At 50.0% G+C, this 24,755-nt stretch overlaps 1 protein-coding gene across 3 annotated transcripts; it reads left to right on the top strand.

The window, feature by feature from the left end:
- The first annotated feature begins 16 nt into the window (after window positions 1-16).
- GBX1 (gastrulation brain homeobox 1) lies at window positions 17-24,755 on the top strand. 3 transcript variants are annotated; one of them, XM_061198189.1, is made up of 3 exons: window positions 6,787-6,942; window positions 6,991-7,573; window positions 24,190-24,755. In XM_061198189.1, exons 2-3 carry the CDS (start codon window positions 7,021-7,023, stop codon window positions 24,753-24,755), a joined length of 1,119 nt encoding a protein of 372 aa, XP_061054172.1. In that variant the 5' UTR covers window positions 6,787-6,942; window positions 6,991-7,020. The 3 variants fall into 3 exon arrangements, 2 of the variants coding, with proteins under 2 accessions (XP_061054172.1, XP_061054171.1); XM_061198188.1 differs by having other exon boundaries at window positions 6,787-6,967; window positions 7,010-7,573; XR_009701799.1 differs by lacking the exons at window positions 6,787-6,942; window positions 6,991-7,573 and adding an exon at window positions 17-105 and having other exon boundaries at window positions 24,190-24,233.

The following is a 24,755-nucleotide window of genomic DNA, read 5'->3' as shown; positions in this document are numbered from 1 at the left end:
GCGAGGCGGCAAATGGCGGGGCCGAGAGGGTGCGAGGCGGCGGGGGCGGGGCCTGGGCGAGACAGACCGCGCGAAGCTCGCGAGGGCGTCGAGAGGGCCGCGGAGGTGAGCGGACCTTGATTCCCACCTGGCCTCACGGGCCTTGGGCTGACCGCCCCGTTTGGGCTTCCACGTGGGGGGCGCGGGGCGAGGATGGGACCGCCCGACGGGAGGGGCTGCGCCTGGAGCCCAGGCCCACAAGCAGTGGGGGCCGACCGAGGCCTGGCCCCTCATGTGTAGACGCTCCAGGCCGGGCCAGTCCCCACAGGCCCACCTCACAGGGGAAGTGGGTGCAGGCGAAGAGACAGGGGTGAGGAAGCGGCTTCTGGCCGGGCTTGTGGTCACGCGGGTTCCACTCACTGCTTGGGGCCTCGCCCGGGGAGCCCCGTCTTATCCCAGCTCTGGGTCCTGGGGAGAATGCCCCCCTGGCCATTCGTTTGTTTACCAGAGGTTTGAGTGCCTCCTGTGGCCTGGGCGCCGGCGACACAAAGGCCTGGCTCTCTGGTCCCCACTGGAAAGTTCACTCCAGTGGGGACAGAGACACTATGCAAACAGACGGGAAAGTATCGGAGTGATAAGCCCTTTGCAGAGGAATTCCTCGGCGATTGACCAAGAGTGACTGGGGGCTATTTCAGTTCAGGTGACCTGGAAGCCTCCTCTTTGAGTAGGTGACATTTAACCTGAGGCCTGAGTGACAAGGAGGAACCAGCCATGTGAGTGGAGTGGGGAAGAGAGGGGAGTGACATGAACTGATTTCTGTTTTGAAAGATGGCTCTGGCTGCGGAGTGGCTTGGGGGAGGGGAGGGGAAAGGAGGGATGGCGGGAGGGAGAATCAGAGACCAGTTAGGAGGCTACTGTAGCAGTCCGGGCAGAGATGGGAAAGCAGTAGGTGAGACTTGGTACTCTTTCTGGAGACTCATTGGGACTTGTTTTTTTGTTTTGTTTTTGTTTGTTGTTGTTTTTATTTTTGGCCACACCGCGCGAGAATGCGGGATCTTAGTTCCCGGACCGGGGATGGAACCCCCCCCCACCCCCGCCACCTGCAGTGGAAGTGCAGGGTCTTAACCACTGGACCGCCAGGGAAGTCCCTCAGTGGGACTTGTTGATAGAGTAGATGTGGGGGGCTGAAGGAAAGCATAATCCAGGATGACTCCCCTCCCCGTTTTTCTTGGCAGAGCAAAACTGGATGGATGGTGGTGCTAATTACTAAAGTGGGGAAGATGAGAAAAGGGCAGGTGGTGAGGGAATCAGAAGGTCTGTTTGGGAGATGTTAAGTTGGAGCTGCCTATTAGACATCTCAAAGAAGCTGTGTTACATGGTCATTTGGATCTATGAATTTGGCATTCAAGGATAAGGACAGGCCTGGGGATATAAATAGGGAGAAAATGCATGTGTTTGCATGTGAAAAATGTTTAAAGCTCTGTCCCAAGAGAATCCTGACTCTCAAGGGGTTGACTTTCCTGAGAAAGTCCTGTTTATGCATTTTGATGGAAATTCTAGTTCATTCCCATCCACGTCATTCATCTTGTGCTTGCTGAGCCCCATGTTTTAGGCACTAGATATACAGCTATGAATGAGACCTGCTCCCACCCTCAGTGAATTTTCCATGTGGTCTGAGAAACAGGTGTGTGAATAACGAGTTCAAATACAAGGGGGCAATGAAGTGAATGCAAAAGACATGTGGGAGCGGGAGCTGAGAGCCTGAGGGGGAAGACAAGGATGGGGCAGAGGCCTGGGAAGACTCCACAGAAGGCGGGGTGCCTCTCCAAAAGTGATTAGAAGGGGGAAGGATTTCTGACCATATCTGGAGAGCACTGGTTCCTTGCCAGATGCCTTTTTAAGGAGGGAGGGTGTAAGAGGAGAAAGGCAATGTGGAGTGGTCAATATGAGAGGCTGCTGCCCAACTTCACGCATTCTCCCCTTAGCAGGGCAGTGTTAGGAAGGTCCCTTCTGGGGTTAGACATCCAGACACTCTTACAAGCCAGGGAGCTTCCTCCTCAGCCTCCTGGCTGCGGGTCCCCGCGGGCCCAGAACCTCTCCCCGGTAATTGCTTTCCGTAATGTGTTTGCTCCAAACCAATTTCACGCCTCCGTGAGGACTCCGCCCTGCACTGGAGGCGCGGACCTCCCCACCACCAACCTACCCGCGTGTATCACGTGCGCACACACAATCGGCACACATTTAACACGATACACAGGGTTCAAGTACCTGGATACAACCACCATACATGAACCTACGCGTGTGCGTACTAGACTTGAAGACTCTCGTGTACAATCCCCCTGCCCAACTAGTGCATTCACAGTTAAGTCCCCTGCAGCGCCCAGCGCGCTCGCCCTTGGACAGCTCACCTGGTGGTGTTCCTTTGCCCTCGGCGCGTCTCCTAGACTAACGCCAGGGGGCGCTGCAGTACTCCGCACCTCTTTCGAGGTGACGCAGTTGCGCGCTGCTGCCACCAGAGGGTACCCGCGGACAGAGCCCGAAGTTCCCCACCGTAAGTGGACACTGTCCCGCCAATGAGTGAGGCGAAGGTATATTTGGATTTGACGTAAGAATACTTCTTTCTGGGTGCTGGTTTCCAGTCTGTGAAGGGGAGGCCAGATGATGGGGTCGACATAGGCGCAAGCAGAGAGGGTAGATTCAAAATAAAATTCCTCTGTAGGAGCATTTCCCCAACTGGTGGAGTAGTAAGATGGGACAAGTCAGCACGTGGGCAGTTAAAGAAGCACTTTTAGCCTTCCATTTTAGACAGTGAGGGGAGGTGCTTACCTACATGGGCCTGTTCAGGGTTTCAGTAGGAGAACCGCAGAGTTTTCTTCTCAGTAAAGCAAGGAGCCAGCTCTGTTCAGGTTTGATAGTGACAGCTTCTGTCCTTGGTACTGATGGGAGAGTAAGAAGCAGTTTTTGGAGAGCCACTGATTTGGGGAACTTCCATAATTGACCACCCTGCTGTTCTTTGTCCATTTAGTGCAGGAAGAACTCATCTGGAAGGTTATTTCCTCATATTCACTTGATCCTTGCACTGGCTTTCTGACAGGGCAGAGTAGATATTAATTGCTCTCTCTCTCATGGATGGAGAAGTTAAGTCAAAAAGAGACCAAGGTCACATGGCCCAGAGAGGGGTTAGAACAGGAACTTAACTTCAGGTCTTTTTACTCCAGCCAAGGCTCTTTTCCTTTTACCATGCAGCCTCAGTTCCACGGTCCATGAAAGGGCAGGGAAAGGAAATGGGCTGCTTCAGTTGCCGCTATGTATGTGAGGGTTTTATTCTAGTTTAGCTACTGAATGTCAAGGACTGGGCAGAAGTCACACTTCATGACCCCAGCATGGCAAGGGAACAGATCGAGGATAAAAGTGGATTATAAAATACAGTATCTAACAAATACACACCACACCAGGGCAATACAAAGTCCCCGAGGTCTCACGTGCCTCATTTCAGAGTTGGTGGCCCACTGGGATTTGTTGGCAACAAGCTTTAAGCCTGTACTCTCTGTGCCAGCTTGAGCAGAGAATTCCACTTTACTGAGTATAGTTCTGGGCAATAAGCTCTTGGCTTGAACTGGGTGACATACATCTTCAAGATCAGAGAGTCTTTAACCTTGAGTCCTTGACAATGCATGATCCATTCTATCCCACCAAAGAGTGACAGGCCTATTAAAGTGGCCTTTTACTGGGGGGACTAGTGGGAGGGAGATGTTTCAATATATGTCCTTTTGAGCTTTTGGAATTTTGTACTAGGTGATTTTATTACCTACGCAAACAGTGAATGCAGGTGCTTTAAAAATGGCTCTTCCTTCAGCTTTGATTGGTGGGGTTACTGCTCATACAGCTTTAATTTCGGTGATTGTGGCCCAAAGTTCCCTTGGTAACTTTTCAAGCCAATAAGCCTCTGTTATGTACCCAACACTGTAAAGCCATCACACCAAGTACTGACCTCTCACTTTTTAAGTACAGTACACTTTTTTTTTTTTTTAAAGATTTATTTATTGATTGATTGCTGTGTTGGGTCTTCGTTCCTGTGCGAGGGCTTTCTCTAGTTGCGGCGAGCGGGGACCACTCTTCATCGCGGTGCGCGGGCCTCTCACCATCGCGGCCTCTCTTGTTGCGGAGCACAGGCTCCAGACGCGCAGGCTCAGTAGTTGTGGCTCATGGGCCTAGTTGCTCCGTGGCATGTGGGATCCTCCCAGACCAGGGCTCGAACCCGTGTCCCCTGCATTAGCAGGCAGACTCTCAACCACTGCGCCACCAGGGAAGCCCCAGTACACTTTTTAAAAAATTTATTTGTTTATTATTATTTTGGCTGTGTTGGGTCTTCGTTGCTGCGTGCGGGCTTTCTCTAGTTGCGGCGAGCGGGGGCTACTCTTGGTTGCGGTGCGCGAGCTTCTCACTGCGGTGGCTTCTCTTGTTGCGGAGTATGGGCTCTAGGTGCGCAGGCTTCAGTAGTTGTGGCATGTGGGCTTCAGTAGTTGTGGCGTGCGGGCTTTCTCTATTTGCGGCGAGCGGGGGCTACTCTTGGTTGCGGTGCGCGAGCTTCTCACTGTGGTGGCTTCTCTTGTTGCGGAGTATGGGCTCTAGGTGAGCAGGCTTCAGTAGTTGTGGCATGTGGGCTTCAGTAGTTGTGGCGCGCGGCCTTAGTTGCTGCGCGGCATGTGAGATCTTCCCGGACCAGGGCTCAAACCGCAGGGCTCGAACCCATGTCCCCTGCATTGGCAGGCGGATTCTTAACCACTGTGCCACCAGGAGAGTCCCTACCATACACTTTGGAAGTCTGGTCTTCCATACTGGTACCGTGCAATGCGTGGTTAGTTTTACAAAGGGTTCTGAAGAATATCTTTAGGAGGATGGACAAGGATTATCGTAGTACTTTAGGATTCTGTTCCCAGACCTGAGTTAAGGCACCTCTTCTTTCTCCCTGGAGCCATCTTCCCACCAGACTTCTCTCTCGGAAGTTTCACTGAGTTCAGCGTAGAGCCCAAGATGGATCAGGACTGCACGGAAACCACCCTCTTCTCCCTGTACCGCTCCGATGCACTGTCAGTCAAGCATGACCCAAGAAGGTTTCCTTCTAGCGTCCCACCCTCTTCTGTCCCACTCTGGTGACAGGGTTTTTCAGGGTGCTGACTTTAATACATCAGCCTGACATGAGCGGTGTTCATAGGCCAACACAACACTCCTGATGTGAACAGAGGTCACTGAGATGCAGAGTTCCTACCTGCCCCGCTCTCTCTTGGAACACTGAGACTCTGGTGTAGGTTTTCCTCCTCACCTAAACCGAATAACTTCTTCTGTTTAGATTGCCTCTTCCTAAACTTGCCTGGCTTTGCTACTATTAATTTCAACTTGCTTGGCTCTCCCTGGCCCCACCTGAATAACAGTTTCCCAGTGACCAGATGACCCTCATTTAGCTGGCCAGGCTTGCTCTGTGTCCTGAAGCTCTGGTCACTCTTCTTCTGTTGACTTGCCTGTCTTAAGTCTTTCTTGCCCACTGACCTGAGGCTGCTATCAAGCAAAAGTGCCCATGACTTTTGCCTCCAGATTGACAAGTCTACTTCTGGGAATCAGGAGGAGGGGGAGGGTAAAAGGCGCCGCCATTTCTGTGTCGGAGAATGGGGGAGGTGAGCAGAGTCATCTGCAATTAGCGGCTAATTAGCGCTGCTGACCCTTGGGGCTCATCAGCGCTCCTGGGGCCAGCCCCCAGCAATCAGCCAGGGCAGGTCGAGAGTGTCAGGCCCGGGAATGAATAGGGCTCATCAGCGGCGCTGGAGTCGGGGAGCCAATCAGGGAAATTAATAGCGGAAGAGAGGGAGAGAGAGCGAGGGAGAGAGACCGAGATAGACAGACAGACAGAGATACAGATTTAGGCGAGAAATGAGGGGGGGGGGATAGAATAAAGCGGATGGGATAGGGAGTGAGAAATAGGAATAATCCGACAGGAATAGGGGTAGAAACGAGGACAGGAAAGGAAAGGGTGGGAGGAAGGAAAAGAATGTAAAGGATGGGAGAAAGATGGAGGGAGAAGGGTGAGAGGAATGGTAAGTACTTGACTTACAGTGAGGGCACTCGAGGAAATTACCCGCAGAGGCCAGAGCGAGGGACTCAGGGAGTGCGCGACGGAGGGGGAGTGAGGAAAAGCCAATGCCAAGAGGGACCAGGGGGAGAGTGTGAATGCGGGCTGCCAAGGAGGAAAAGGGTCCGAGCCGAGGGGCCCGCGGAGGAGCGCGCCCCCTGCCGTCCCCGCCTCGCCGCCCCCGGGGCCGCCGAGGTCCCGTCCGCCCGCCGCGCCTTGCTCTCGGGCCCGCCCTGTCGTCCGCTCCAGGGGCCGGGGAGGGGGCGTCGGGGGCGGGGGTCCACGCTGGGGGACTGGCCCGGAGTCCGACGGAGGGCGGCGGCCCGGGGCGGGGGGCTCTGTGGTCCGGCCGCGCCCTCGCTGCGCTCTCCGCGCTGGCCACCCCGCGCTCGGTCCACGCCGGGCCCAGAGCTGGGTGGGCAGAGTGGGGGGCGGGCCGGCTGGAGGGAGGGGCACCGGCCCAGCAGCTGCCGCTGCCTTCTCGTCGGCCGCAAACTTTCACAAAGCGGCGTGTCCGGCCTCATCAATCTCCATTAATAATAGTTGGTTGGGCTGCGGGGGGCGGGCGGGGGTCCCGGGCCGGCCGTCCGGGCCGCTGGGAACGGGTTCTGCGGAGGGAGCGGGAGCCGGGCGCGGCGGCTGCGGGCGGAGGGAGGAAGTGAAGCGTAATTTGAGGAAGATGGATGAGTCCGGAGGGCGACACCCCCAGCCCTCCCGCTCGCCCGCCCCCTCCCTCCTTATGAGAGAGAGAGGGAGCGCGGCGCCGGAGCCACACTGCGCCGAGCCCGCGCCCCGCCGCCACCTCGGCCCGGGAGCCGGGGAGCGAGCCCTGCGTGTCCGCGTGGGGCGCCCGAGCCGCGGGGCGCACGGCGGCTCCCGGAGGGGAGCGCCCTGGGGCGACCGCAGCTCCGGGCACGATGCAGAGAGCCGGAGGCGGGGGCGCCCCCGGGGGCAGCGGCGGCGGCGGCGGCGGCGGCGGTGGGGGCCCGGGCACTGCCTTCTCCATCGACTCCCTGATCGGGCCGCCGCCGCCGCGCTCCGGCCACTTGCTCTACACCGGCTACCCCATGTTCATGCCCTACCGGCCCCTCGTGCTGCCGCAGGCGCTGGCCCCCGCGCCACTGCCCGCCGGCCTCCCGCCTCTCGCCCCGCTAGCCTCCTTTGCCGGCCGCCTGACCAACACCTTCTGCGCGGGGCTGGGCCAGGCCGTGCCCTCGATGGTGGCGCTGACCACCGCGCTGCCCAGCTTCGCGGAGCCGCCCGACGCCTTCTACGGGCCCCCGGAGCTCGCTGCCGCTGCCGCCGCCGCCGCCGCCACTGCCACCGCCACCCGAAACAACCCCGAGCCGGGCGGCCGACGCCCGGAGGGCGGGCTGGAAGCCGAAGAGCTGCTGCCCGCCCGGGAGAAAGTGGCAGACCCCGCACCGCCCCCGCCTCTGCACTTCTCAGAGACTTTCCCAAGTCTGCCGGGTAAGTGCCGGGCGACCAGGGCGCCGGGCGGGAGGCTCGTTCACCTGGAAGTCCCAGGCAGCCGCCTGCTCAGAGTCTCGGCACCTGCCTGGAGCCCTGGAATCCCAGACCCCCAGATGGCGGGTTCTGCGGAGCCACCTCCAATTCCGCTCCCAACGCGGCTCCCCTAGATACCAGGACCGCCGCCCCGCTGTGTCTCCAGAGTGCCTGCAGCCTCACCAGAGACTTGCCGGTGCTCCCGCCAGAGTAGTGCCTTTCCTCCCAGCAGTCTAGTCCTCCAGCCTCAGCTCCTGCGTCTCCTTTTCAGAATCCCTTCATTTTTCTCCTCTGCTGGGAATAGAGAAGCTGCCAGTGTGGGATTCCTGGGGACACCAGCAAGACCCCTGGGTGAGGGTACAGTGGGGCAGCTGTCAGTTCATTAAGGGCTTCTGGAGAGACGATTGTACTGACCCCAAATGGGCTCTGTGAACGCAGGGGCAAAGGGAGGGTCTTAAAGTGGTGCTGACGGTGAGGATGACCTGTCTTTCTCTTACACTTGTAGAGGTCACTTCTTTATTGGTGGATTTAGAGCTAAGCCTTGAAGAACCAAGTAGGGGTCCTAAGGGAACATTAGCTAGCAGGAGGCCTAGCACTGCTGGACCAAGGTTGACTGGGAGGCCAAGGGAGAGGCTACAGGCTGGGCTGAGTTGGGTGTGGCCCAAAGGCCTGGAGTCCAGAATCCAGCTAAGATTCTGGAACCAGTGAGATTCAGCTAAGAGATATTTAGGAATCCTGGATCCTCCATAGGAGGATTCCGTCTCAATAGAGGCAAGGTGTATTCAAACTGAACCCTGTTGCGAATCAATCTAAACAGGCTTCCCTATTGATCCTTAACCTCCAGAAGCTGGAAAAGCTTTCCGCTATTCAAGGGCAGATTCAGGTATGCTGAGATCCAAAGCTTACGCAATTTGGTGGGTGGGCCCTATTTCAGAAAAACGGGCTGCGTGCAAGTGTGGCCATCCTGAAGCTTGAAGTTCTTTAGCATCAGGATGAACCTGCCTCTGCTTAACCAGGTTAGCAGGTGGAAGTGACCCAGGAGGCCTGGGGGCTGACTTTAGTGGAGACAAGGAGGAGAGCCAAGAGCCCTTTTGTCCTTTGCCAGGAGAGAGCAATTCCTGAGGATAGGTTCCTGGGCCCTTCCTTGAAATTGTCCAAAGGGCTAATACCTCTTCCAGACCCCAAGGGCTGCTGTAGAGTCTGCCTTCCTCTTCTTTGCCCTTCTAGCCCTGGGCATTTTGGCTTTGGGGATTCAGCTGTTGTTTTTTTTTGTACCTGGTTGGACCAGGAGGAACCAGTGACTGAAGTCTAAGCAGCATCTCCTGAGGAGGACCCAAAGGAAATGATAGAGCAGCAACTGGAAGGTGGGAGGAGATGTCCACAAGATAAAAGGGGCCAGAGTGGGGGGGAAGGGGGAGCAGCCGGGAGGAGGATGGGAAGAGGGAAGGATCAATGGACGTTTTTGAATAGGGTCGTCCTAAGGCAGAAAAGAGAGCAAGGCAGGCGTCAGAGGGATGGCTTTGGAGGCAGTAGGAGAACCAGACACCTGAGGAAGAGATGAGCTGAGGGGGAGGAGAGAGGAAGACACCCCAGTGGAGGGGAGCTGGGGGGGTTATCCCCAAACCATGGGAGAACAAGCAACGTGACCTACTCTTTCAGGTTCCCCTCAGTTCTTATTTTGACCCATTTGTATAATGGGGGCTCTTTTCTGAAGCAGATAGAATATTGTCAGTAAAACCAGACATTGAGAGAGAGAGAGAGAGAGAGAGAAAAGAATAAACAGAGAAGAACAGAAGAGAAATATTGAGGAATAGAATAGAGGAAAGGATGAACAAATGAGCTGTATACCCAGATTATCCAAAGAGCATATGAGAAAGGAGAGGGCCACCTATTGGAAGAGACATGTGCAAGGGATTTCTAGCGTTGGCTACACGAAAAGGGAACAATATTTCTGGAACAGAAGTGTGTGTGTGTGTGAAAGAGTTCTGTCGTGAGAGGATTAGGAAGGAACTAAATAAATATACTAGTAGGAAAGAAGGGAAAGTTTCAACACTAGGAGTAATTTTTTTAAAAAGGTTTTTCAATACTGGGAGTGATAAGAAACTGGAATTTATATATATAGAATGATGAAGGAAAGATCTTCATCACCTGAAGGGAATATTGGAAGCAATAAAGAGATTGTTCTTTGTCCTTGGAGTAAAGACAAGGAATTTCTTTGCTAAGAACTATGGGAAGGAGACCTTACAGAGGAAGAATTCTGAGAGGTGCTGGAGTGAAGGCAATCATTCATTGGGAAGAGATACACATAAAGGGTTTACAGTGGGGCTTGCGGGGCCGAGCAGTAAGGAGAGGTTTCAGAAGGAACATTCGAAGGGGATAATGAGTGGGAGGTCTTCTCTGTGACCGCATCTTCTTATCCGTCTCAGTGCAGACTCTCTCAACCCTTCCTCGCCACTCCCGTCCACCTTCCCAGTCTTGATTTTTCCCTAACATAGTCGAGAAAAGAAATGGCAATTCCAGAAATGTGAGACATCGCATCAGTTTGCGGAATGATGACGCATACTGAAAGTGGTGGGAAAACAAACACTCCATTTGGGGAATTGTATTAGAGTATTTAGCATGAAGTAAGAGAGTTCTCGGATTGAATAAAGGGGTTGAAACGTCAACATAGTAGAGTTTGGAGAAGGAACGACTTTTTTTTTTAACTTTTTATTTATCTATTTATTTTTATTTTTATTTTTGGCTGTGTTGGGTCTCCGTTTCTGTGCGAGGGCTTTCTCTAGTTGCGGCGAGCGGGGGCCACTCTTCATCGCGGTGCGCGGGCCTCTCACTATCACGGCCTCTCTTGTTGTGGAGCACAGGCTCCAGACGCGCAGGCTCAGTAGTTGTGGCTCACAGGCCTAGTTGCTCCGTGGCATGTGGGATCTTCCCAGATCAGGGCTCGAACCCGTGTCCCCTGCATTAGCAGGCAGATTCTCAACCACTGCGCCACCAGGGAAGCCCAGGAACGACATTTTTAAAATGACAGGGGAAGAATTGCTGTCCTAGTTTGAATGGGTGACATGGGTCTGAAATTATTAATTTACATTTGTCTAGGGTTTTAGAATTACTAGCCCTTTTAATGAAATTATAGTGAAGATAGGCCAATTTGGAGAATGGTGAGCAAAGTTCGTTTTGTCGGGAATTAGAAGGACTATTTCTAAAAATTTTTCTGAGAGTTGAGACAGATAGCACCCTACTAGAACAGATGAAGAAGAAAAGAGAACTTTATTATGATTAGATGGCAGGGGTAGAAGCTATATTAGCAGGCAAAAATAAATACTGTGTACAGAAATAATGGGGTAGGAAAGGTATTGAGAATGGTATACGGAAAATAATTCTAGGTTTGGCGTGTGGGAGCAGTGGGGGTAGCTGGGAGAGGTGTCCTAGGAGGAGTGATAACAGAGAATTTTGAATTAGTAGGGAAGATTTAAAAGTATGAATCAACAGAAGCGCCCAGAGTAGTGCTGTCTAGCAAGTCATTTATGTAATTAAAATAATTTTATTAGCCACATTCAAATAGTAAAATGAAACAGGTGAAACTAACTTTATAGTATATTTTATTTAACCCAGCGTGTCCAAAATATTATTTCAGCATTAATCAATATAAAAACTTTCATGAGATGTTTTATATCCTCTTTTCATACTAAGTCTGAAACCCAGTGTGTATTTTACACATTCAGCACATCTCAATTCAAACTAGCCATGTTTCAGGTGGTCCGTAGCCGCATGTGGACCATGTTCAACATATCAGATCGAGAGAGTTGTAAGGACAGTCATGTGAAAGTGATGAGGGAAAAGGAGCTTTGAAATGGGTGGATAGTGAAGTCCTTGATGTATTAGGAATACGGAGAGAAGAGAGCAGTAAGCCCCAAATGACAGGAAAAAAGAGAATTCTGCCTTGAATGGGACGGGGAGAGATGATCTTATGTGTGAAGGTGTGTGTGAGCTCTGACAGTTATCAAAGCTAACTTAAGGATGTGGTGTGAATACACATCACAGAGAGGACGGGTGAAGAGGATGCTGTGTGCTGGGGAATGATGAAAAGAGCTGGCCGTTTGGAGAAATGCAGGAGAAAACTTTAAATTGCAGGTGTCTAGAGCAGTGATTCATTCAGGGAGAAAAGGGTTGGATTGCCTGAAAACAAATAGTTAAGAGGTGAGGGATGGTGGACACTCCATATGTAATTGTTGGACTGACGGTACAAATCCAGTGAGAGATTGATATGAAAGATAATGCCAGTACTGAGCATGGTGAAGAAAAGAACATTTGTGGTTGAGATGGTATAGAAAAGAGGACATGATGGGACAAAACTGGGAGGTGGCAGTGTAGTGAACATTATTTTTTAAAACTAAACCGAAAAAGATATGCTAATTTCTGAATAGAGATTGGCAATAATAATGGAAATCATGCAAGGAGACTAGGGAAACTTCCTGGGAGCATGATATCTGAATGCTGATTGCTGTAAGTCAAGCACCTGGTTATAGCTAGCGAACATTGTAGATGACCATCAATTTCTGAATAGGTATCCATTCTGACTGTCAAGATATATTTACTGATGAGAGAAAAACAGGAAGGGATAATGTGACATGGAATCAGAGACTTCTGTTGTTAGAAACAGGAGGGAGATTTTTCTTGGGAGTGATGGAGAGCATGTTTTCCTAGAAATTTTGAGGAAGAGCATACAGGAAGAGTGATTGCTCCATTGACATTTATAGAAAGGCAAATGTTGCATTAACTTAATGTGATTGAAGGAACGTCTATTTAGGAGTCGTGACACATGGGTTCAGGTCTCAACTTTGTCAATCATTAGCCGTACAACTTTGGCAAGCCACTTAGTTCAATTCAGAGAACGTTTATTGTGTGTCTGTTATGGCCTTAGTATTGTTTAAAACACTACAGGAGATTCAAAGTCTTATAACTTCTCTAGGCTTCAGTTTCCTCACCTGTAACATAAAAGTTTTAGTTCAGATGATTTTTAATGTTCCTTTCAATTTCATAGAATTAAAGCTTATTTTTCTAGACTCAGTGTTTAGTTGGGCTGTTAACACAGACTCCATGGACCTCCTGTGAGGAGATCTGTTAATTATGGGTGGGAAAAAAATTACATCTTTATTTCTACTAACTTCTCACTAAAATTTGGTACTTCCTGTAATTATGAAGGTAGGCCGGAAACCTTGGTAGTTTCCCCAGTACCTGAGATTTTTGTCACCAATAGAAATCACAGATATTTTCATAGAAATTTACAATCTTTGGTGACATCTTGTTGTTTGATGATTTAGTAAAGAAACATAAATTATTCTCAAATGCATTTAAAATATTTGATAACTGGATTTTATGTAATTGGCTTCTAATATAATCCTGTGTGTTTTACGTTATGCACCTAAAAGCATTATTCCAAGAAGGGGTTCACAGGCTTTGTCAGGCTGCCAAAGAGACCCTGGTTGAGAGAGAGAGATCTCAGAAATGACAGCGGAAAATGTTATTGGAGGATTGGAATGCAATCCTGAGATGCCTTGTGCCATAGTGAAGGTAGCACTTGGGAGGGTTGGAAGACAGAGGGGTCTTTGCTGTGACAAATGCAACTATGGAGATACAGATTCTAGATGGTTAGGAGCATAATTCTTAGACTCAGAGTGATGGGCATGAATAGTCTGTACTGGGAATAACGGGAGAGAGGCAGTAATTGGAATAATGAGGGGGAAATGTTTTTAGAAAACATTGGAAAGAAGGAGGAATATAATATTCTAAGCAAAGTGCTTTGCATTGACAGTAATGTTACTCTCAATGCAATACAATGGGGAGCTATAGGCAAGGGTTTTGCCTTGGAAATAACGGGGAAAGAAGGATCTTTGCAGTGAAACAGATTGGGAATTAGGAAACAGCAATGAGAGAAGCAGTGGGGTAGATGTACAAAAAGAGAGAAGCTTAAATAGGAACGATGAGAAAGAAAGAGTTCGCTGGGGGAGAACTTTTACCTAGAGGGGATGGGAAATGCCCCAGGCCGGGGTCGGACAGAGGAAACCCCTCATCTGAAACAGTGAAAAGGACAGAGCGCTGTATGCCCGTGGTGGTGCCCACGGCTGTGATGGTGATAAAGGAGGTCTGGATTAGGAGTGGTAGAGAAGAGGTTGGGGTTTTTCATTGGCCATACGATCATGCTGGGAGAAAGTTACAGCTTAGAGTAATGTGGAAGAAGTTTTGATGTGCTGATTGGGAGAGTGCTAGGGAAAAGAGATGCTTGAATTTGGTGTGATAGAAGAGTGACCTTCACGAGTTGAATTAAGTGGTAGTAGGAAGAGACAGCACTGTATGTCAGGTAGTCATGAGGCAGTGCCTTCATCCCCTTCCCATGATGGAAGGGAAAGGAATACTCTTCCAGTGATGAAATGAAAAGTCTGTATTAGAAGCAAATGCGGCCGGGGGTGGGTGGGTGGGGGGGAGGGCTGGGGGGCGGGTCGTGGAGCGCGGGGGCTGCCGGGACTAACAGAGACTGGGGTTATGAGGAGAAAGCACTGGGGGTAATGGGAGATGGATTTCTTGACTGTGAATTATGGAGGAAGTGGTATTAAAGTAGAAGTATTGGGTAAGCTGGAACTCTGTATTGGAAGCAATGGGAAGAGAAGTGATGCAGCCGTGTACTAGGAGGGAGGAAGATGAAACCATCCCAAGAGCGAAGGGAAGAAGCACTTTGTGCTGGAATAGGTGATAACTATCCTATAAATTATGCACAGATACTGGGAATATGGAACTGATTGGTCTTGGCCAAATCACACCTCTGTGTGTCCCAGCTTCCTCATCAGTAAAATTAGGGGTTTGAATTAGGTGATCTCTAAGGTCGCTCCAGCTCTACAATTCTGTTTTTATCTGTAAGGATACTTTTATTAATGAATTGTTCCCTTAAAAAAAAAAAAGCCATCCTGAGGAAAGGGATTGGGAGAAGAGATTCTGTACTTCTCAGTGCTGAGTTATCGGGGTCACTGACGAGGAGGCGCCTGGGATGCCTACATCTTGAGATGAAATCAGGGCTGGGCTTTAGGATGGAAAAGGCTCCATCGTCTGGGATCCGGATGGTGTTACCTGAGCTCTAGCCGTTTACAGCCATCATACTGAATGAGAGAAACGTTTGATAAAGGTGGGGGTAGGTCTTATCTAGGCCAAAGAGATTGGGGATCAATTGTGACCAAGTTGACGTGGTGAGGCAGGAAGCAGTGCCCAAAAAGAAGAGTTGTGCTGTGAAATCAGTTCCTGGTCTTCTGTATTATTTCTCCATCGGGTACAGAAGTTATGATAGGGTGACGGTGGGTTTCAGTCTCCTTTTCATTCAGTGATAACAGAGAGATGTGGTGTTGCCCAGAGGAACGAACACAGGCTTTGGATGCAGATCTAGGCACCACCCTTTTTGTGATCTAGAGCAAAATACTAACCTCTGCAGTCTCCGTTTTCTCACCAGTAAAATAAGGGCAACAGTTCTTACCTCACGGAGTTAAGGATTAAATGAGAAGATATTTGTCCAGCATCCTAAAGTAATAGGTATGCAAGAAATTATGTGTTGTCCATGTACTGGAAATGGATGGGAATTAAGCCTTCCTGGGAATTAAGTTGGGAAAGACCTCTTTACTAGGAGTTGTGATGGGCGGCACTCTCTGTACTGAAAAGGAGGAGTTAGAAATAGCCCTGTATTCCGAGAACTGGTTGTATGGGGCTTGCCAGGAGAGAACATTGCATGAACCTAATAAGGGTAGATTTCGAGTTTTGTCTTTAGCTCTTCCTCCCTCTTTTCAGTTTTCCTGTCTCACATTTTGGTGAGACACTCTGTGGACATGGCTGCCCAAAGCCCTTCTGTGTCCCACTGGGTCCTGTTCTTCCTTTCTCTCTGTTAAAACAAACATAAAACCCAAAACAAGCAAACAAACAAACAAAAAAACACCTCTCCTTTTTTCTTCATCAGAATTCCTATTCCCTCATATATCTGATCTCAGCTTAGTGTTAGGAGCAAGCTATTGGATTAAAGTAATTCACACTGGATGGATTATGGAGATTTTTTTTTTTTTTTTTTTTTTTTTTTTATTAATTTATTTTTGGATGTGTTGGGTCTTAGCTTCTGTGCAAGGGCTTTCTCCAGTTGCGGCGAGCGGGGGCCACCCCCCATCGCGGTGCGCGGGCCTCTCACCGCCGCGGCCCCTCCCGTTGCGGAGCACAGGCTCCAGACGCGCAGGCCCAGCAGCCGTGGCTCACGGGCCCAGCCGCTCCGCGGCATGTGGGATCCTCCCGGACCGGGGCACGAACCCGTGTCCCCTGCATTGGCAGGCGGACCCCCAACCACTGCGCCACCAGGGAAGCCCGATTATGGAGATTTTTTAAAGTCCAAATACATTTCAGACTTGTGAAATTTTAGGTGGCATTATTATGAATAATTTGAGGGATGACCTGGGTTTCTTTTTGGAAAAATTATTTTGGATGGGATTGGTGTGGGAGTGAGGTGGAGAGGCTTACCTTCCCTGGAGTCATGCGAGTATTGTCACTTCTAGTTAGAGCAGTGTCTGCAGTCAGAACTCTTTGGGTTGCTTGTGACAGTAGCTCAGCTCTAATTTAAGCTAAAATGGACATTTATTGATTCACGTGGATCCAAAAATGCAAACAGTGTCGTTAGGTCTTTTTTTTCTTGCTCTCAGTCTGGCTCCTGTCTCTTGTCTTTGCCTCATTTTCTCCTGATGAGAGGAAGGGGAGGGCACAAGCCTAAGCAACGCTAAATTTTTATAATCCCAGATCGGGACCCCAGTGAATTCTAGCACATGTAAAATCCTAGGACAACTGATTCACTAGCTCGAGTCAAGTCCCCAGAGTGACCGGATGTGCGGATTGGTCAGCTCCAGGTCACCTTCCTTGTGGTCGTGAAGGTGGAGAAATGCAGTTGACAGCCCCACTCTACTGGGCAGTTGATGGGGAGCAGTGGCCAAAGGAAGGGGGTGCCATTCGTGAACAGGAGGGGTAAGGGGTGCTGGGCAGACAAAAACAAACCCTAAACAGATGTCTATCAACCAGAAAAAAAGAAGAGAATGTGCCTTTAACTCCCGTTCAGCATTAGGGAGGAAAGCCTTCTCGCTGGCTAGATAAGCAGTGCTAAGAGTGCTGGACACTGGGAGTGAGGCTCCGAGAGGGTTCTGGAATGGGGAAGGCAGGCAGAGATGCAGGTGGGGGGAAAGCGTCTGTTCCTCAGTGAGGCTGACTCCTGGGCAAGGAAGAGCTACCCTTGAGGGATGAGAGGGGCACACCAGAAGCTAGAGAAAAATTGGTATTAAAACAAAACTGTTTCCATAAATGGGCAGTATTATTCTTTAAATGAGAAAATACATTTCTAAATAAAAGAAATGGTGACTGGTAAGATTACATTATACAAACCAATAATGACGGAAAAAACAGCAGAAAGATTTGGAGGGAATTTTGTCTTGGGAATGATGGGAAAAATAGCCTGTGAAAGGACAAAGGTGGAGTTTGGTGAGTGAGGCCTCTTCTGTGGCGATTTTAAGAATCTTCTCTGCGAAAGGTAAGGGAAGATGTTGATGATGAGGCTGGAGCTCTGGGTGATAAGTGAAAGGGATGAGGTCTGAACTAAAACTGGGTTTGATAGGAAGGCTCTTTATCTGATGAGGCATCTGGGGAGGACTTTTACTTCAAGTGGAGGGGAAGAGAAGATATTTTAGTGGAAAGGATAGAAGGAGCACTGATTGGAGGTTTAGGAGACCAGGATTCTAGCCCTGGCTCTGTGCCTAGCTGTGTGCCTGGGGAAAATCATTTCATCTTTTTTCTTTTAAATTTTTAAAATTTTTGGCTGTTTTGGGTCTTCGTTGCTGTGCGTGGGCTTTCTCTAGTTGCGGCGAGCGGGGGCTACTCTTTGTTGCGGTGCGTGGGCTTCTCATTGCGGTGGCTTCTCTTGTTGTGGAGCATGGGCTCTAGGTGCGCGGGCTTCAGTATTGTGACTCGCGGGCTCTAGAGAGCAGGCTCAGTAGCTGTGGCGCACAGGCTTAGTTGCTCCGCGGCATGTGGGATCTTCCCAGACCGCGGCTCGAACCCGTGTCCCCTGCATTGGCAGGCAGATTCTTTTTTTTTTTTTTTTTTTTTTTAATTAATTTATTTTTAGCTGCATTGGGTCTTCATTGCTATTTGCGGGCTTTCTCTAGTTGCGGTGAGCGGGGGCTACTCTTCGTTGCGGTGCGCGGGCTTCTCATTGCGGTGGCATCTCTTTTTGCGGAGCACAGGCTCTAGGCGTGCGGGCTTCAGTAGTTGTGGCATGTGGGCTCAGTAGTTGTGGCACGCAGGCTCTAGAGCGCAGGCTCAGTAGTTGTGGCGCATGGGCTTAGTTGCTCCGCGGCATGTGGGATCTTCCCGGACCAGGGCTCGAACCCGTGTCTCCTGCATTGGCAGGCAGATTCTTAACCACTGTGCCACCAGGGAAGCCCCATTTCATCTTTTTGAAACTCAGTTTTTTCATCTGAAAACAAGATTACTAACCTCCCATTACTACTACTAATAGGTCAGCTGTACTTCAGTGAGTTGCTCAAAGATGAAAAAGTAAGTGTGAAAGTGCTTGGGAAAGTTAAAGGTCATACAAGGGTGCTCTTGGCAATGATGATGGTAATATGCCATGAAAGGAGCTCTGAGCTTGGGGCGGTGGGGAAGTCGCCATGAACTTGTCATGAAGGTGGGAGTGATGTAGAGGAAGTTCTCATGTCGATTTGGAGTAAAGAATACTGAAGAGTCATGGGGAAATGGGAGAGAGAGAAAGTGAATTTTCCTTCTTGTACCTAAAATTATAGGAAGGAGTAGTAGCATAATGTGGGCATGAAATTAATGAGGATGAATGAAAAACACATGGAAAGTGAGCTAGTTGCCATCAAGGACGGGAGGAAGTACCGTCTCCAAAAGGAACAAAGAAATAATTACGTCCTGAGCATGTTGATGCAATGAGGGTGGTGGCTCTTTAAATGGAGGGAAGAGAAGTCAGAACCGAGTGTAATGGGGGAGAGACTTCTCCTCAGTGCATAATAAAGACTGGGTTTTATGTCAGCTGGACCACAGCAGGCTGCGTGAGGGCCGAATGGCACAGGGGCTCTGTGTAAAGTGGTTCTCCAGTCCTGGGGGTGGTTTCCACTCCACTACCCAGACCCAGCATCCTTGGTGACCTCAGCCGCAGACTCCCTCTCTAGATGGTACGAGGCTGGTGCTACTTGTTCTTTCTACTGGAGAATACCTACCACGGATTCTTTTGCCCTTGATTTCTTCCCCAGTCTGACCTGACTCGTTACCAAGTTAGGGCTTCTCTTCCTCTCGGAAGGAAGGCCCCTTGCAAGGGCGCCCCTGGAGTCTGCGTGCTGCCCTCTGGGGTGGAATAACGCCCCTGGAGTGGACTCTACAATTAATCATGGTTCGAACCCTGCGATGTCTGCTTCTTAGGATAATAGCATCTACCAGGAGAACTCTGGATGTTCCCTAATAACCAGTCTGCTTCAGTGTCATTTCTCCTAGATAGATACCAAAGTCTTTTCACACACTGTAGACTTACCCACAGGGAACAAGCTGAAAACAATGTATTCTTTTTGTTTTCTTTTCTTTTATATTGGGGTATAGTTGATTTACAATGTTGTGTTAGTTTCAGGTGTGCAGCAAAGTGATTTAGTTATACATATACATGTATCTATTCTTTTTCAGATTCTTTTCTCATATAGGTTATTACAGAGTACTGAATAAAGTTCCCTGTGCTATACAGTAGGTCCTTATTGATTATCTATTTTATATGTAAAACAATGTACTCTTATATTACCAATAATGTCATTTTCATACACAAAGGACAGAACCTCTCCGTTTGGCCTACCTACCTGCCTAGCACAGTAAAATTGTTTCCAATTAAACATTTTTCCTTTTGCTAGAATTTTTCTCATCAGGATCATTATTTCCCATTGAAAATTTTCTACGTCTTGTTTTGTTGACCAAGTTTTTTTGTTCACGTCAACCAACTGTAGCATCTGCCGTTAGAAATGTACTTTTATGGACATTATATCTACCAGGTCCAATTATTCTAAATCAAAGTTTGCAAATAGAAATTTTATCAACAGGACGTGCTTCTGTCAAGTTTTAGCCAAAACCATTTTTCTAGGCGCCATCTTTGTTTTGAGTATAATTACTATTAGTATTCATTATGAATTGGATAAAAGAAAATAGTTTGCATTTATTTTTTAGCTCATTCATGAGAAAACAGTAAAGCTGTTTCAGGATCGCTATATGGTAAAGGGTCGAACTGCCGTATTGCCCGTCCAAGCCTTCCGAATGTTTCCATCACTTCGGGTCTTGCATTCTAAAGTGCTCCATCTGTCGGTGGAGCAAAGGACAAACAGCAGGGCTCCAGATGCATCACTGTTTAGGGTGGAAAAATGTAGGGCGTGTTGGGGTTTTTTCGAAAGCTTTTTACTCTCTTCCCCCCATGCCCCGATTTTTTTCTGTTTTCTCCCTAAACTTTTCAGCCCTTTCAGGTTCTCTTACTCATCATCTACTTCTTCTGCCGCTATGTCTGCCCCCCCGCTTCGTGCCCTAGTTCTCCTCCTCCTGCTGTGCCTTTCCTTCTCCCTCCTCCTCAGCCTCACTCACTGTCCCAGACCCTCTCCTCTGAGAGCGTAGCTGTGTTTTCCCCTCTCGGTTGCTTTCTTCTATTTCCCCACCCCCACCTCCTTAGAAGAGTTGCTTATCAGAGCCCTCAATGTCACGATTCTAAAGGCTCAGGGAGGCACTCTTGCCCCTGCCACTCAGGATCCCACCGGGATCAAGTAACCAAGAGAGGTTGTGAAACTGTGCTTCTTATATGGCTTTAAAAGCGGCACTGGGGGTGGCCCACTCATGTGGGCTTGATTTTATGGAATCTGTCTGAAGACAGAGGGGTGGATGGTTTGATCTCAGGAGGGCCCTGCCAGATCAGGAACCTGGGAACCTCATCTCAGTCATCATCAGTTTAGATTTATTGGACACCCCCTGGGTGCTTGGAGCTGTGCTAAGTGATTTCATCCTTCAAGCCCTGAAATCCAGTTTCTGCCTTTTTAGCAGCTGTTTAAAATATTGTAATATTGGGCTGAGTTTTAACAAGCTTTTGTTATTCTTTCTGTTACTGTTTACTGCAAACCATGTTTTAAAAATCAGAAATTAAAAGTTAGAGGATTTAGTAATGATGTTGGGTTTGTTCTTGATTTCCTTTAGCATAAGATCCTATAGATTCCTACCACATATGTGTTCCTCTACAGCGAATGTGAGATCAGAGGGCACACTGAAAAGTGGGTAGAATAATGAATAATGGAGAGAATGTCTTATGCCCGGAGCTGGGGTGAGGGAGCAGGGTTGTAGGGAATATTTTAGGAGAGGCTTGAGAAAGGAGGGACAGAGACGGAGAGTGAGAAAGTGCTTGGGAATAGTTTCTTTCATTCAGTCAACAAATATTTATGCAGTGCCTACTCTGTGCAGGTAACTTTCTAGATGCTGGGGATACAGCCATAAATAATAAATAGATAGATAGATAGATAGATAGATAGATAGATAGATAGATAGATAGATAAAAATGGTTACCTTCATGGAGCTTATGTTCTAATAGGAAGAGACAGCCGATAAAATAAGTTAATAAAGTTAGTGACACATACTATAGCAACAAGTAAAGCAGAGAAGGGAGATCGGGAGTATTGGGAGTTTTAATTTTAAAAAGGATGATCAGAGAAGGTCTCATTGATAAAGACCTGAAGGACATAGGGAATGAGTCAGTGCAAAAATCTAGGTGAAGAATATAGTATTTCAAACAGAAGAATAATTGGGGCAGGGGCGGGGGGAGGGGCAGAAGCAGGAGAAAATGCTGATGAACCGGGTAAGAGACGAGGGTGACTCGGGCTAGTTGGACACAGAGGAGGTGGTGAGAAGTCGGGTTGGGGGTAGTTTAGAGGCAGCAGCACCAGCGAGGTTTGCTGATGGGTTGGGCATGGGCGGTGAGAGAGGGTGAAGGTCTGGTTTGAACAACAGGGAAGATGGAGTTACCATTAACCGAGATGGGAAAGACGGGGGTTCAGATGGGGAAGAACTGGCTCAGGAGAAGTCTCAGGAGTTCAGTTTGGGACACGTTACGCTTGAGTTCTGGGGAAGAGGAAAATGGTGTGGGAAAGAGCCCTTGATGACATGAAAGGGGAACCCAAGGATTTGAATCTTGCAGAAATTAAACAGATTTTGGCTAGATAAGGAAGAAAGCCCGGGGTGGTGGGAGGTGAGCATCATGAGGGGTACGTCACCTATGGACAGTGGATGTATCTATTGACAGCTCACAGAGCTGGGTGCTGGCGGAGCTTGGGTGGGCTGTTAGCGAACGAAGCCCACCTGCCGGTGGCAGCAGCGAGCAGGGACAGCGTTGGAAGTCTGGGTGAGGCTAAACTAGGGTGTGCCACGTGGGTTTTGCAAAGGTCAGATAAAGCATGAAGCCCTCCAAGAAGAGGCAGGGGCTCAGGCATAAAGATACCCCTGGGGTGTGAGATGAGAACACTGACTGAGATGGAGGTGGGTGATCTGGGCAGGGGCTGAATTCTGGCCTCTAAGTAAGATAATGCAAATGTGGTTCCTGAGGAAAAGGAACAGGTGTGGATTGCATCCGTGAGGGGAAAGGACAACTCTGGGATCGGGGAAGGGAACTGAAAGTGACTGGGCTGGTCCTGGAGGCCCTGAGAAGTTTTCACAGGGGGGCAGGCAGATGGCAGGGGTTAGAGAGGAGCGCCAGCCAAGCTCTGAGCGTTGGGATGCCGTCCAGCCGCGCACACACATGCACAGCCCCATTCTCTTACAAAGCATTTCACTGTTGCCCCAAGTCACTTAGCTCTGGGTTATAGTCTCAACCTCAGAGTGGGCTTAGGAGTGTACACGTGACATGTGGTGATGTGGATAGGTGCACCGCCACGTCTACCAAGTCCTCCCCGCTTTACACAGTGAGCTCCACTGGTAAGGACCTGACTGTTCAGTTTACGGATTATCTGTTTTCTTTTGTTCTCTTTTCTACTGGTTGGTTTTCTTTTGACTTTTTGTTGCTCCGCTGTTTATTGGTCCTTTGGGCAGAAAACAAGGGAGTTTGTAAAACTCAAACACTGAAAACATTCATAATGCGTTATTTGCAGTTCTGACAAAAATGTCAATAGATAAGGAGATTAAAACCAATGGCCGAATTAAATTTTAGAATTATGTATGGATTAAAATGTTTATATGCCTGTGATTACAAATAATCAGTGGTCTGCTGAGTCAACATTTCCTCCCCCAGTTTCCTCTCCGTGTCTTCCCTTGCTGAACTTCTGTTTCTTCCTCCTTCCCCCAGACGCCCTCCGGTTCTCTCACTGACACCAAGCTCGGGGTCCTCAGGATTCTGAACTTGGGCAGAAAGCGGCTGTTTGTGCTCCTCAGCAACCCTGGCTGGGAAAGAGGGAGGGTGGAAAAGAGATGATGTCTTTTTAAAGTTAAGGAGAAGGATTGAAAGGGTCCTGGAGGGCTAAGTAATTGGAAGAAGAATCTGGCCACTGATCAGGCGGCGTGTGGCAGGGCAGGCTCCCTGCTCTGGGCTGGACGGTCTGGTTAAGGAGAATTGGGAAGGTGGGTACGGAAACCTCCTGACTCGCAGGTGCTTGGGTAACACTTCTTGGACCCCGATTGCGGCAGGGGGGAGGGACTCAGATGACCCTGAAGTTTCCATCTGGAAATGAGATTCTGAGATTCCAGGACTTCCCTGGCGGTCCAGTGGTTAAGACTCTGCACTTCCAGTGCAGGCGGCGCGGGTTCGATTCCTGGTCGGGGAACTAAGATCCCACATGGCGTGCGGCGGCCCGGCCAAAAGGTTAAAAAAAAAAAAAAACAAAAAGATTCCAGATTTAGGGAAGAGGGAAGGAAGGGAGGCGGAATAGAGGTGAGCACATATCTCTTCCCACTAGGCCAGCAAGGAGTCCTAGGAGAATAGCAAAGGCTGCAGCTGTGGTCTCCCCCTCTCTCCTGCAAAAGTGAATTCTCCGACGTCGCTCACTCCTGCCTCTAGCCACTGAAAGGACCCTAAGCCAGGTTCCCCACTGCTTCACTCTGACGTGCGGCTGTGTGGTCGGGGTCTGGAGGGGTGGTCAGTGAGTGGAAAGCCCTCGGTGTGGGTCTGGAGAGGGCCGGAAGGCAGCGGGTCGGGGAAGCGAGGTTGCAGGGGTGGGGGGTGAGGTGTCACAGTCCTGGGGACGATGCTCTTTTGATCCATGCCTGTTGCCTCCCCCACTTTGCGGAGTGAAGTCTGTGCTGGTTAATACCTTTCTTCCCATCTCTTTGTCTTCCCGAACCTCTTCCCACCCCCGACCCCGGATGTCTCCCCTCCCGCCCCGTCTCATCCCCTCAACGTCTGTGTCTCCTCCTGCTGTCGTGCTGTCCACGCCTGGCCACGGTTCCACGTGCCGCCTCCAACCTGTCTGCCTTCTCCTCGCCTCTCCCCCCCATCCGTTGGCTCTCACTCCCCACAGCAGAGGGGAAGGTGTACAGCTCAGATGAGGAGAAGCTCGAGCCGCCGGCGGGAGACCCAGCAGGCAGCGAGCAGGAGGAAGAGGGCTCGGGCGGTGACAGCGAGGACGACAGCTTCCTGGACAGTTCTGCAGGGGGCCCCAGGGCCCTCCTGGGACCCAAACTGAAGCTAACGGGAAGCCTGGGGACTGGAGCTGAGAAGGGGGCACCGGCGGCGGCGGCGGTGGCGGCGGGAGTCACGGCTCCTGGGGGCAAAAGCCGGCGGCGCCGCACAGCCTTTACCAGCGAGCAGCTTTTGGAGCTGGAGAAGGAGTTTCATTGCAAGAAATACCTGAGCTTGACCGAGCGCTCCCAGATCGCCCACGCCCTCAAGCTCAGTGAGGTGCAGGTCAAGATCTGGTTTCAGAATCGGCGGGCCAAGTGGAAGCGCATCAAAGCTGGCAATGTGAGCAGCCGTTCTGGGGAGCCTGTAAGAAACCCCAAGATTGTCGTGCCCATACCCGTGCACGTCAACAGGTTCGCTGTGCGGAGCCAGCACCAACAGATAGAGCAGGGCGCCCGGCCCTGA

The sequence above is a fragment of the Eubalaena glacialis genome, chromosome 8, assembly GCF_028564815.1.
Source record: "Eubalaena glacialis isolate mEubGla1 chromosome 8, mEubGla1.1.hap2.+ XY, whole genome shotgun sequence".
Lineage (NCBI taxonomy): Eukaryota > Metazoa > Chordata > Mammalia > Artiodactyla > Balaenidae > Eubalaena > Eubalaena glacialis.
The sequence above is the reverse complement of the archived record's forward strand: the minus strand, read 5'-3'. Positions and strand labels throughout refer to the sequence as shown.